General features: G+C 40.6%; 1 protein-coding gene across 3 annotated transcripts in view; it reads right to left on the bottom strand.

Annotated features, from left to right (window-relative positions):
• The window catches only part of cep89 (centrosomal protein 89), a 122,083-nt gene that overhangs the window by 38,926 nt on the left and 69,432 nt on the right, over positions 1–13,725 (bottom strand). For 2 of the 3 annotated variants that reach the window (XM_072596144.1, XM_072596145.1), the window contains 2 exons: positions 12,523–12,664; positions 10,554–10,643 (listed from right to left, as the gene is read on the bottom strand). In XM_072596144.1, coding sequence (XP_072452245.1) covers positions 10,554–10,643; positions 12,523–12,664 — 232 coding nt within the window. Of the gene's footprint in view, positions 1–7,328; positions 8,539–10,553; positions 10,644–12,522; positions 12,665–13,725 lie in introns of those variants that run through there. The other variant, XM_072596146.1, reaches the window with a different exon arrangement.

Below are 13,725 nucleotides of genomic sequence, written 5' to 3'. Positions count from 1 at the left end.
GGGCAAGGGGTGGTGTTGGACAGTGTTGGGGGCCAGGCTGGGGGCAGGGCCTTGCACGCTGTGTGCTGCTGCAGTCTCCTGAATGGGGCGCAGACTTTAAAAACTCTGAGTCCAGACTCCGCAAGATGGTGGCAATTCTGTAGAAGTGCTGTGGACAGCTCTGCTTAACAGCCAAAGCATACTGGTGTTTTTTGCCATCCTTGGCCAACTTATGTGGTGGAATTATTAGTTTAAAACCTTACAAAAAACATTTATTAATATTTGGGAGTGGGAAGGATGCCAAAGGGAAAAGGAATAGGCAAACAGCAGCAGGGAGGACACTCCCCTGCAGCACTTACCATACTAGAAACTGCAGCAGCAGCAGGAGCAGCCTCTCCTGAACCCGCGGGGGACCTAACAGACTCACGGGAATTGGCTGCGACGATGGAAAGACTTACCTTGAAAGTTGGGGCTGCGATTGAGGAGATCTGTGGGGAGATTCGTTCCCAGCTCCAACCTATCGCATCCATGCTGCAGAAGCATGAGCAGGAGATCCAGGGCCTCAGGGAGCGGCTGTGGGAGGTGGAGGGTCGAACGAAGGCCTCAGAAGCTGTGATGGAGTCCTCATCCAGTCGGATCCAGAGCAAGAGGTGCAGGCCTTGCGAAACCATATCAACAACCTCAAAAATCGAGGTTGGAGGATAAATCTCTGAATTGTCAGGCTCCCTGAAGGTGAGCAGCCAGTCAGCTTCTTTGAAAACTGGCTGCCGAAACTTTTGGGCCTTCACATGGAGTCCAGCAGGCTTCAGATTGAAAGGGCTTATCGGGTTACAGTGCACAGGTCAGGGCCGGTGCAGCGCACCGCCTGGTCCTAGTGCACTTCCACTCAGATAAGGACATGCAAAAAGTCATAGAAGCTTCCAGATTACTGGGAAATGATCCGCAGGCACTGCTGTACAAGGGGTCAAAAATCATGTTTTCCCAAGATTTCTCGGCAGCTTTAACTTGAAAGAGGAAGTCCTTCGATGAAGTTAAAAAGAACCTGGGAATCCAGTACTCCATGAGGTACCCCACAGTGCTCAGTTTCATCCACGAGGACTCAGTTTATACATTTGACTCAGTGGATAAAGCTAAAAACTTTATAGACACTTTAAAAAGACGGATTGGCCTGAAGAATATGGTTAACGTTTGTCCTCTTTTCCTTCTTTCCCCATGTTTTCCTTTTTTTAATTCCTTTCTTTCTCCCTAATAATTTCTTTTTTGGAAAGTCGGGGGGAACCTTTTTTTTTAAATAACTGGATTTTCTGATGGGAAATTTTGTGGGTGTTCTTTGTTGGCTCCCCTTTTTTTTGTTTGTTCTGTTTCTCTTTTAGTCACAAGTAGGGGTGACATGAAGCCAGGGATGGGTGGAGTGCTCATCCTGACTTTGTCTTTTTTTCTGTTCATTTAAGGATCATTTCCTTGTGTTTTTTTCTGACCTAAGGCTGGAGCACAGTCCGGGTTTGAAGGAGCTGTGGAGGGGATGAGCTGGGTGAGTGCCCCCTATGGGCAGGGGGAAGAGTCTTCCATTCAAGGTTTTATAGTTAGTTTTCTTTGTAGTTTTTCGGTAGTAATAGTTGTTTATAGTTATGATAGATTTGAAGAACTATATATACAAAAACTACCCTGAGTCTTTATTTACTGGCGCTTTGAACCCCAGGGGTTCAAGGGTCTCTGAAAGAGGATATGGCTAGGTTTCTTATAAAATGGTGCCCCTGGAACATTAGGGGAAGTCATTCACCAGTTAAGAGGAAAAAAGTGTTTTCTAGCCTTAAGAGGGAAAGGGTTGATATCGCTTTCTTGAAGGAAACCCATCTTGATGATGGGGAACACCTGAAATTACAATAGGGGGGTTATGACTGGGTATTCTTTTCATTCTTTACTCTAAAAGTAGGGGACTGGCGGTACTTATTCAGAAAAATCTTCCATTTACATTATTAGAGCAGGTGAAAGATGAGCAGGGACGGGTTGTGATACTTAAAGCCCTGATACATGGGGAGGAATATGGCATGTCTACTGTCCTCTGGCACATCGCCTCAAATTTTTGATGAGTGTTTTCTCTAAATTGAGTGCTTTTGGAACATGGCATATTATTATGGCGGGGGGGGGGGGAATTTTAATTGTGTTTTGAATCCGACAGTGGACAGATTGCCTTGTGAGCCCCCAACTATTTCTTCGCAGGCCAAGCAGGTGGTTAACTTATGTGAGGAGCTGGGTCTGGTGGATATTTGGAGATGTCTTCACCCTACCAGCAGGGACTTCACCTTTTTTTCAAACCCACATAAATGTCACACAAGGATTGATCTCTTTCTCGCTCCCTCGGCCCTTCTGGATTCGATTATGGGTTGTAAAATTGGGACTACAGCTATCTCGGATCACGCGGCGGTATATTTGGAGGTTAAGGCCAAGAGTGAAGGGCTAGGTTTGCGGCACTGGTGTTTCTCCTTAAGAATTCCAAATTTATGGAATACTTTTTGAAGGAGTTTCAGGAATTCTTGACTATCAGCTCAGGCACGGCTAGTAGTCAGTCTATGCTGTGGGAGACTGCTCAGGCCTTTGCTAGGCGATTAGCTGTTTCCTATTCGGCTAGCCAGAAACGACAGAAGGAGGAACAGTAGCGTCTACTTGAGACGTGGTTGAAAGCTGCTGAGGCGGCACATTTTGCATGGCCTTTGGTGACGAAGCTACAGCGGATCACGGCCTTCCAGGCTGCCTTGAATTCAATACTGACATAAAATGCAAAGAAAGAACTTGCTTTTGCTAGACAGAGGCTGTTCGAATATGGGGATAGGCCAGAGAAGTATTTAGCATACCTGACTAGGAAAAAGTGTGCTCCCCAATCCATTGCTGCAATCAGAGACAGTGCTGGGGTTCTTACAGACGATGCTAAAAAGATTTATGAGGCTTTTCGGAGCTTTTACTCTGAATTTTATCAGCCTGATGGTTGCAAGGACAGGAGGGCTAAAATGGAGACATTTTTTAACAAGTTGGACCTCCCAGGGGTAACCTCTCTCCTTAATGTCCCCTTGACAGTTCAGGAAATACAGGAGGCAGCTAGGCAACTTCAGAGTGGGAAAGTGTCTGGCCCTGATGGTCTCCCGAGTGGGTCTTATATGGAGTTTATAGGGATTCTGTCAGGGCCGATGTTGGAGCTGTACAATCACTCCTATATGCATGAATGCCTACCACCATCTTTGAGAGAAGCTAATATTTCCTTAATTCTTAAGAAGGCGAAGGTTCCCGAGGATTGTGCCTCATACAGGCCCATCTCTCTATTAAATTCAGACTTCAAGATTCTGTCCAAGATTCTGATGCTGAGATTGGAAAAGGTGTTGCCCCATATTGTTAAAGAGGACCAGACAGGCTTTATAAGGGGCCATAGGTCCTCTAATAATATTAGAAGGTTGCTGAATATGGTCCAAGGTTGTCAGCAATGATCGATTCAGGGGTTGGTGATTTCCTTAGATGCAGAGAAAGCATTTGACCAAGTGGAATGGCCGTATCTTTTTTATGTCTTAGAACAGTTTGGGTTGGGTGGGGTCTTTGTTAGATGGCTGGAGGTTTTATATCACCACCCTCTGGCCGCGGTCATCACCAACAGGGTGAAGTCTGGAAATTTTAGGATTGGTAGGGATAGTCGGCAAGGCTGGCCCCTCTCACCGTTATTCTTTACGTTGGTGATAAAGCCGCTGGCAGAGGCCATTCGTCAGAATGTCAACAGTGGTTAACACTGCTGCCTCACAGCGCCAGAGACCTGGGTTCAATTCCCGACTCCAGCGACTGACTGTGTGGAGTTTGCACGTTCTCCCCGTGTCTGCGTGGGTTTCCTCCGGGTGCTCCGGTTTCCTCCCACAGTCCAAAGATGTGCAGGGTCAGGTGAATTGGCCACGCTAAATTGCCCGTAGTGTTAGGTAAGGGGTAAATGTAGGGGTATGGTTGGGTTGTGCTTCGGCGGGGCGGTGTGGACTTGTTGGGCCGAAGGGCCTGTTTCCACACTGTAAGTAATCTAATCTAATCTAATCTAATCTAATTAGAACCGCTCCGGAAGTGGGGTCGAGGGCACATAAGATTACACTGTATACGGATTACGTCCTTCTATTTTTATCGAACCTGATGACCGCTGTACCTCATTTCATGTATCAATTCATTTGGGGCTATTTCAGGATATAAGATTAACTTTGCAAAATCAGAGGCTACACCTTTGGAACCTTAAGGATGGGCCAGACATTGAAGGTGGCCCTAAGTTCCCTTTTAAGTGATCATGGGCAGGGTTCTGATACTTAGGCATTTTTATTACCCCCAAGTTTGATCTGTTATTTTGGACTAACTTTGTTCACTTACTTGACAATAGTAGACGAGATCTCCAGAGATGGGAGGCTCTTCCAATTTCATGGCTGGGCCGAATATCTCTCATTAAGAGATTAAGTTCTTCCTTGTTTGCTTTATCCCATGCGTATGCTCCCTATAATGTTTCCCAGGTCAACGCTGCAGAAGCTTATGAGATGGTTTGGTTCCTTTGTCTGGCATCGTGGGCGGCCCCTCATCAAACTTACTAAATTGTAGTTGCTTCAAGGATGGGAGGAGTTGATTTCCCAGACATCAGGAGGTATCAATTGAGTTCCTTGCTGTCCTTTGTCTGTGATTGGGTAGGTAACGATCCAAACTCAATATGGCTGGATATTGAGGCCTCCCAGGCAAAATGCCCTCTTGTTAACCTATTGTTCACGGATAAGATGAGGACAGTTATGGACCACTGCCAGAACCTCATTGTCATGAGTACAGTCAAGGCAGGGAGGGCGATGCGTCAGAGTGAGGGTTGTTTATCCAAGACTTCGCCATTTATGCCTATAGTTGGCATGCCAGGGTTCTGACCAGGGATGATGGACTCAGGGTTCAAACTATGGGCAGTGAGAGGAGTTTCTAGTTTGGGAGATTTGTTTGAGGGGAGGTTATGATGTCTTTTGAGCAACCGAGCTGCAAATACGGGCTGCCCAGCAGAGATCTTTTCCATTTTTTTCAGGTTAGGGATTTCATCCAGAAGATGACTATGATGCTCACTAAGCCCTATAAGCCCAATACAGAGAGGTTGTTGTTATGTTCTACAAGCACCCTTTTGGTTAGTGCTCTCTATCGCCTGCTGGGTGGCAGGGCCTGGCAGGATATTAACCGGTTATGTGAGGTCTGGGAGCAAGAACTAGGAGTGGAGATCTCTTCTGAAACATGGGAGAACATATGGGAGAATGCTCAAAAGATCTCAATCTGTAATAGGACATGTGCCACGCAGTTAAACGTTCTGCACAGGGCTTTTCTGGCACCAGACCGTCTGGCGAAGTTTAAAAAAGGTGCATCTTCACTGTGCCCCAAATGTAAAATAAGTGTAGGTATTCTTACCCATTGCTTCTGGACATGCCACAGGCTCCGTGTTTATTGGAGCGCTGTGGCGGGAGAGTTGGGAGGATACTGAGGACTGAAGTCAAAGTAGACGCAATACCTCTCCTCTTAGATCTGCTGAATTTACCATCTTTAGATGGGCATGGGAAGAAACTATTTAATATTCATGCATACTGTGCACGGAAGAATATTCTGATGAACTGGGTGTCTGAGAACCCTCCGGGCTTGCTGGGATGGCAGAAATTAATTATGGAGCACGTTCACTTGGATTTTTTTTTTTACAAACATGGTGCACCACACAACAGACCACTTTTATAAGACATGGCAGCCCTACTTGAGTTATTTGGATATAGATTTGTCAGTTATCTTAACTAAGGGCGTTTATTTAATCATAATGGTTAGGTTTGTCAAGCCCTGGGCCCTGGATGGGCTCTCCTGAGTTAATACTGGGTATATATACAATGCTCCCATTCCTTTGTCTGGGAGCTTTGGGCCGAACATAGCTGTTCTGTATTTTGTGGGGTTTTTTTGGTTTTTTTTGCTTTTTTTTCTCTTTTTTGATCTATTAGTTATTTACTTATTTATTTGTGTTGCTTTGCACAGTGTTAGGGTTTGTTTTTTATTATAGGGTAGGTTAGTAGTTAGTAGACAATAGTTGTATTGTAATTTGTGTTTTTTTATCATACTGATATTTGTTATTGATTGTATTTTTCAATAATTTTATATGTTTGTAAAGTTAAAAAAAATTCGCTAATAAATATATTTACAAAAAAAAACTCCAAGCCCCAGAAGGAAGGCATTTAATCAATTATCCAAACAAAATAGTGCCCGCCCATCTCGTTCTGATAATTGAGGTTCCCTTGTATATGATTTTAACATTCACTTAGACTATGTCATCATTGTGTTAAGCTAACTACTATCTTTGTTTTGATGTTTACTGATATTTTTGGTGGTCCACCCCAACCTTATTTATTCCCACAGGCCCCATTATTTCTATTGTGTGACTTTCTATCACACGAGAATGCAACTATTGTGTTATAGAAGAACAGACTGAATTATAACTCGTTGCTTTCCTGGTTTTTCAAGTTGAGAGAGTTCTGACTTTAAGTATGTTATGCTCAGTAAGTAGCTGTAAATGCCAGGCAACAAGTCAGTGACTTATTTTCCCTTTGAAATGGACCCTAGAAATATTGAGACACTCTGGGAACCACCTGTTGAAAAACTGGTTCGTTTGGGTGCTTCTCAATCTTTCAAAGGAAATGCTAACATTTCAGTAAACTTGAAAACTTCAAACAAAAAGAAATTTTAAAAAATCAGAATAATCCCAATAAAATAAAAATAAATTTCTGCACAAAACAATTAAAACAGTGCAACTAGCATCAAGTGCACAAATATTTGAATATTTCCAATATGCTGTGGATGGTTGCATAACCACTATTCGTTCAAGAGATTCAGTTTGAAAAATCTATGCAGTCCAACTCATTGCGCTGTACCATGCATTCTGGCATTTAAATTTAGATACTACTGTGAAGGTCAGAAAGAATGACAGTACAAGCAGCAATAATCTCTACTCTCTATTTTGTATTGAGTAAAATATCAGGAATCAAACTAATTTGATTAAAGTTTATAATATCTGCTCTTAATTGAACCAATAGCTTGTACTGAGATAAAAGGGTCTTCATAAAATCTTCAACTCTCTGTTGAGGACTAAAGCTGAGGATAATGTAAGATATGCAAATACTAACATGTGGCATCTCAGATATGGATCTATGTTCACAAGTTTTACACTGCTGATTTTTATAATGATTTGGAGATCCAGTGTTGGACTGTGGTGGACAAAGTCAAAAATCACACATCACCAGGCTATAGTCCAACAGGTTTATTTGGAAGCACTAGCTTTCAAAGCGCTGCTCCTTCATCACGTGGTTATGGATTTAAGATCATAAGACTATAATGTTTATAGAAGATTATAATGTTACTCTAACCACCACAGGAAAGAACAAAGAAAAAAGTGAGGAAAAAAAATTCAGTTTATAACACCTTGAGACAAGCTACTCTGTTAATGTGTAACGAAAAGCATCAGCCTTGACTATATCTGATTCATTGCACAATTGAAGGAATAAGTATAGTTAATACAAGTGTCTAGATTAGTGTGGTGCTGGAAAAGCACAGCAGGTCAGGCAGCATCCGAGGAGCAGGAAAATCGACGCTTCGGGCAAAAGCCCTTGATCAGGAATGAGGCATGATGTGTATTGGCTGTACATGTCATCATGAGTACAGTGCAATGCCCAGAATGAGGTTAAGGAAAACTGTGACTCAGAATGTATAGCACAGTATTCTCTAGATAAATGAAAAAGGATACATTGCTGCGTTATCTTAGCGCCTTCCCCAACAGGTTACATTTTGTTAGCTTGTATTATTCCTCTGTGCTGCTATCTTGAAGAAAATGTTTAAAAGACAAAAAGGCCAGATTTTGTTTTGTTACTGGTAAAGCAACATAACTCATCGCTGGCTTCAAGGAAAGCTGACCACAAAATCTGTGGCAAAGATTTTCCCTTTTGATATTACTTTGAACCTAGTGTTAAGTCAAAGGGATCTCAAAGTGCCAACACCAGTGAAGTCATTAACCATAGCCATCAACTAATCACATTGATGTATTCTCACAGATAGAAAACCAAGAAGCAAAATGCACTGACATTTTCACAGTCAGAAAATGTACAGAACATGAAATAAATGTCTGGGACTTACAAACATGTAATTAAGGTAGAAGCGGAAATATCAGAACAAAAATAAAATAATGAGATTTTTTTAAGATGTTACAATGACAAATTTGACATTCCACAGCATAAAATTAGATTTCCAGGTACTGTGAGGTTGGTCATCTGTCATTATGAACTACATTTAACACATCATTTAAAACCCAGCTATACATCATTAAACTAGGTGTAACCTTTTGGGGTATTTTTAAAGTGAGACCAATACAATAAAAGGGCAGACTTTTATCACTCAAGTCATTTCTACTTAAATCCGTGTCACAACTTAATGAAGTGCATGATGGATGACAGAATCACTCGCAGAAACTTCAGAATTTTCACATTTGCTGCGCATGCATACTCCAGAAATGATTGCCTGTTTCAGAAGAGTAATGACTGTGAACACTTTCAGCTTGCAAAATCAAAGCCAAAGCATTGATAAAAATTGTATGTATACTCCAGAAATTATTGCCCGTTTCAAAAGGGTAATGATTGTGAACACTTCCAGCTTGCAAAATCCAAGCCAAAGAGTTGATAAAAGTTGCAAATACTTATTAGCATTAATACACAACTACTGAAAGTTCATTTTAATTCTTACAACCTCTAAAATATTCTAATAATTACTTGACTTCAATGTACAGAATGGTTACATTTTCTTCAAATAATAACAAAAATAACTGATAATTTATTGAGGAATCTTGCTAAGTGTAAGGGCAGTTGGACTATTATAGGATGGAAAAGGATTCATCATCTTAGTAACACCATTGTTATGACCCCAGCTGAGGTTATTACTGGACAAGTCAGATCCTAGACTGAAATCTGGCTTGATACATTTGTTTTATGGCTTAATGAAGTGGTCTCTCACTAAACATAAGCACACAATGTTGCAGATTATGTTAGCAAAACAAAAAAAGTTTATCACAAAATAAATGAAGATGAAATAGAACAAACCAAACTATTCACATACCAAAAAACGTATAAAGACTTGGAAACACACAGTAACAATACAACTCCATTCATTCTAATACTTTAACACCAGGGAGAAATTTTCTCTATTTCATATAGGATTTTGACTTAGCTGTGGCTTCAGTTACCCCAGTCTTGAGAATCTGATAGTTATATAACAAATCAAGAAGAAGCTAAGCAGAGACTTTGCCAGCTTCAAATCCATTCATGGTTTTAACAAGCACTTCTGGTCTTGAACTTTCACTAAACTCCTTACACTAAGGTAAACAATTATTAACATTTCTAAACTATTAGAGAGTTTTGAGAAGATTTGTAGCTCAGGTTGAGGTTCTGGATGTAGGTTTGCTCACTGAGCTGGAAGGTTTATTTTTAGATGTTTTGTCACCATACTAGGTAACATCTCCAGTGAGCCTCCGGATGAAGCACTTGTGGTGTAGCCCGCTTCAAGCAAAACTAATGTCATTTACGAAATACCTTGCAAGAACTGTAACAAATACTACATTGGACAAACAGGAGAAAACTAGCCACTAGGATTCATGAACATCAACTAGCCACACAAAGACATGACTCTCTCTCACTAGTATCCATACATACGGATGCGGAAGGACACCACTTTGACTAGGACAACACATCCATCCAAGGACAAGCCAAACAGAGACATGCACAAGAATACATAGAAGCACGACATTCCAACTGGAACTCTATCAACAAACACATTGACTTGGACCCCATTTACCACCCCTGAGAAAAAGAACAGGAAATGGCATCAAATAGGAAATGATGTCACCAACCCAAGCAAACCCAAATATATAAATAGAAAGCGGGCTACCCCACCAATGCTTCATCTGAAAGCTCACCTAGTATGGTGACAAAACGTCAGAAAACAAACCTTGCAGCTCAGCGAGCAAACCTACATCCACATTTCTATAACTTTCCTCAGTTTCTCAGGAGCAACTGCGTTATATATCCAGCTTCAGCTGAAAAAGATCGCCAAAAGCATTTCTTTCAAGATATGGGTGTTTTCCTCAAGCCAAAAGAAACAATTCCAGAAATTTCTATCTGAAAGCTTAATGCACTATACTGTTCATGTTGTTCACTTATAAATTCTCCTAATTTAAATAAATTCCCATTAGGCTCCAAAGCTATCTTTCTCAGCCTCTTTACACCAGGCTACAAAAGTACAAGTTAATCAATAAAGCCCTTCAGAATCACAGAAAACCCATATGCCACAAGTTTAAATTCAAAATTCCAATCTAAAATATAAATAATATTAAAATGCATATATGTTACACAACTTTTAGCACATACAATGGAACGCAATTAATGTCATATTGAACTGGGACACCACTTTCTCCTGTTATTGAACAAATCTGTGTAACCTTAAATTAGTTTACAGAGTTAGACTGGATTAAATCAAGGTCATACCTTTACTTGCTCCTCCAACTTGCCCAAACGCACATTGCCTGCTACAATCTTGTTTAAAACGCCATGTTTCTCATTCGTCAGGCTTTTGGTCTGTAGTAGAAATGACACAGAAAAAATGAAGGTTTGAATACTAAAAATTTTGAATGAAAATGATATGAAAAGGTCAAAAAGTCTTTAAGTCAAAGAAAGATTTATGTAGGAAAATCCAACCATTTGTGCTAGCTGCTTCAGTCATATAGACTAGGAAAATCTTAGATTTGACAGTTAAAAAATTGGGTAGAACAGGAGTAGAAATGTAACATTTCACCTCAGCAACAAGTTAAGTAAGGACAAATATACAAATTTTTGCTCATTGTCAAGCACACCTTTTTTCTATATTAGAGAAAGGAAAGTGGTGTTTGGTAGTGCTTTGACCAAGGCTAACGGCTTCAGTTATAAAACATGTCAATATTCATTGTTAAAGTTCAAATATTAATAATAACTATGTTGAGGATATGCATGCTAAATAGATCAACTCAATCTCCTTTAGAAAGGAAAGGGTGAAAAGTCACAAAAAGGTAGTGGAGCTAAGTTTTAATATGTGAACACATTTAAATCTAAATGCTCTGTTTTAAGAAGAATGGTATTTTCTTAAATAACTGGTTTGAATTTCTTCCAACTGCAAATTAATTATATTAAAAGTACCATAAGACAAGAGATTGTATGTTCTGTAAACTGATATTGAAGACAGGGCAAAAAGTGAGGACGACAGATGCTGGAGATCAGAGTCAACATTAGAGTGGTGCTGGAAAAGCACAGCAGGTAAGGCAGCATCCGAGGAGCAGGAAAATAGATTTTTTTGGGCAAAAGCCCTTCATAAGCAATGTCCTGATGAAGGACTTTTGCCCAAAACATCGGTCTTCCTGCTCCTCGGATGCTGCCTGTCCTGCTGTGCTTTTCCAGCACCACTCTAATATTGACTCTAATATTGAAGACAACTGCGTGCATTGGATTACTAACATTGGCTACCAAAAGAAAAAGTAAAATATAAAGCTATTTCATGCTTTGCTAAGAGAAATCTGCAGTCTAGGGTTAGATGTCTGAAAGATTCCATTAAAATGGTAGAATATAAGGAACAGGAAAAGAGTAGCAAATCAAAGTCAGAACATTAAGAAATGATTAGCTATTAAGTAAGGCACATAAATTACAGAGAAAAGGAGGAAACACACTGATGTAGAGATTTAAAAATGATAAATTTGATTTCCTGAGAGGAGGAGTAATCAGGTGCGATTGCAAGAAGGGTAAGGGGGAAGGGAGGGAGGGAGATTGCAGGATTGAAGCCATCATTACAGCCTGGAGAAATCAAATAAACCCTGCTCCTTCTGGCCTACAAAGAGGGTTGGTATCTAGGTAGTCAGGTCCTCCAGCTTTAAATCTTCTGCTATGCCACACGTTGAAATGCAGTTTATTTTAAGTTTTAGGAGTGAGGAAGTCTTCATAGAATCAGAGAATCTGTACAGTGTGGAAACAGCCCATCGAGTCCACACTGAACATCCAAAAAGCATTCCACCCAGATGTACCTCCCTAATCTATCCCCATAATCCTGCATTTCCCATGACTAATCTAGCCACCCTACACATCCCTAAACACTATGGGTAATTTACCATGGCCAACCCACTTAACCTGCACACCTTTGGACTGTGGGAAGAAACCGGAGAACCCGGAGGAAACCAACGCAGACACGATGAGATATGCAAACTCCACACTGATAGTCGCCCAAGGCTGGAATCGAACTCGGGTCCCTGGCACTCTGAGACAGCAGTGCTAACCACTTACCTACTGTGCTGCTACTGTGATTTTAAAAAAAGGGAATGGGCCAGATTGTTTGATCTCAATATCCTAACCACCTATTGACCCTCTCCCCACTGATATCATGAAAAGCATTTGACAGGATATCACCTGTAGAGATGGAATCTTTAACATTACTTACCACATGTACAAGTTGATCACGTTCATGAGCTGTCTTTTCAGCAAGACCAATCAAGTTTGCCAGATATTGATGCGCTGCTACTTCTTTCTCCATGGCCTCTTCTGCCTGCTGTTTCAGAAGACCAATCTTCTTTTGTGCTAGCCTGTGAACCAAGTTACTTTTGTTGGGTCACTCAGTGAAAATTCAAATATTGTATTTTTTGTATACAATTCTTTTACCCTTTTATCTCCCCACAGTATATGGCAACATTTGAACTGTTGCACATAATTAACAGTTTATTTTTGATTGGTGCTGGGAAGTTGAATTGGGACAAAACTTTTGTGTCCTAACTTGTCTGTCCAAACTAATAATGGCTAGTGTTCAAGCAACTTAAGGCTACATCTCCCTGTTTGATTATTTCTGGCAATACATGTATATGCGATTAAAAACAACGTGCAATTTGATCATGATTTCAAACCATCCAAAGGTGCTTTCCATTTAAAGTGCAGTTATTGACTTCAAATCACTTCCATTACAAAAATCTCCTTAGTCCATCTCTGTAATACCACATAACTCTATTTCCATCTTTGCCCACATTTTACCAATGCCCTTTTTAAAGAAGTTATTACCATGGGACTCAATAATTCAAATAATCTCACCATCCTCCATTCATCACATGTTTCAGAAAATTCCAATGTGCTGACCTTTTTATCCTACCCACTCCAAGGTTCATTACCTTTCGCACTTGGCTCCAAGTTCCCCAATCCTTCAAATTTAAAATTTATTTCCAATATTATAGCCTTGTCCTTCACAGCCTTTAGCAACAGTGCTTTCAACTGAGTTAAAAATCATTGTCTGGAAATTCCTCCCTTAGGCACTCAGTTTCTAACTTCATTAATTAGAAGACTGTCCTTCGTTTTTAAAACCCAACAATTAAAACAAAGATTTTCGCCACAATCATAATTGTTCCTTCTTTGACTTGACATTTTGTATTTCTCAACTGATATTACTTACCTTTAATGTTCTCACTCTTTTTAGCCCGGGTTACCTTCTATTTCTGGTATGCTCCTGGAACAGAGTCAAAACGTGTGGCGCTAGAAAAGCACAGCAGGTCAGGCAGCATCCGAGGAGAAGGAGAGTCGACATTTTGGGCATTAGCCCTTCATCAGGAAAGAGAAACATACGTTCCAGGAAATTTTTAAACTCCCTACACTTGGCTGTGAC

The sequence above is a fragment of the Chiloscyllium punctatum genome, chromosome 26, assembly GCF_047496795.1.
Source record: "Chiloscyllium punctatum isolate Juve2018m chromosome 26, sChiPun1.3, whole genome shotgun sequence".
NCBI lineage: Eukaryota > Metazoa > Chordata > Chondrichthyes > Orectolobiformes > Hemiscylliidae > Chiloscyllium > Chiloscyllium punctatum.
The sequence above is the reverse complement of the archived record's forward strand: the minus strand, read 5'-3'. Positions and strand labels throughout refer to the sequence as shown.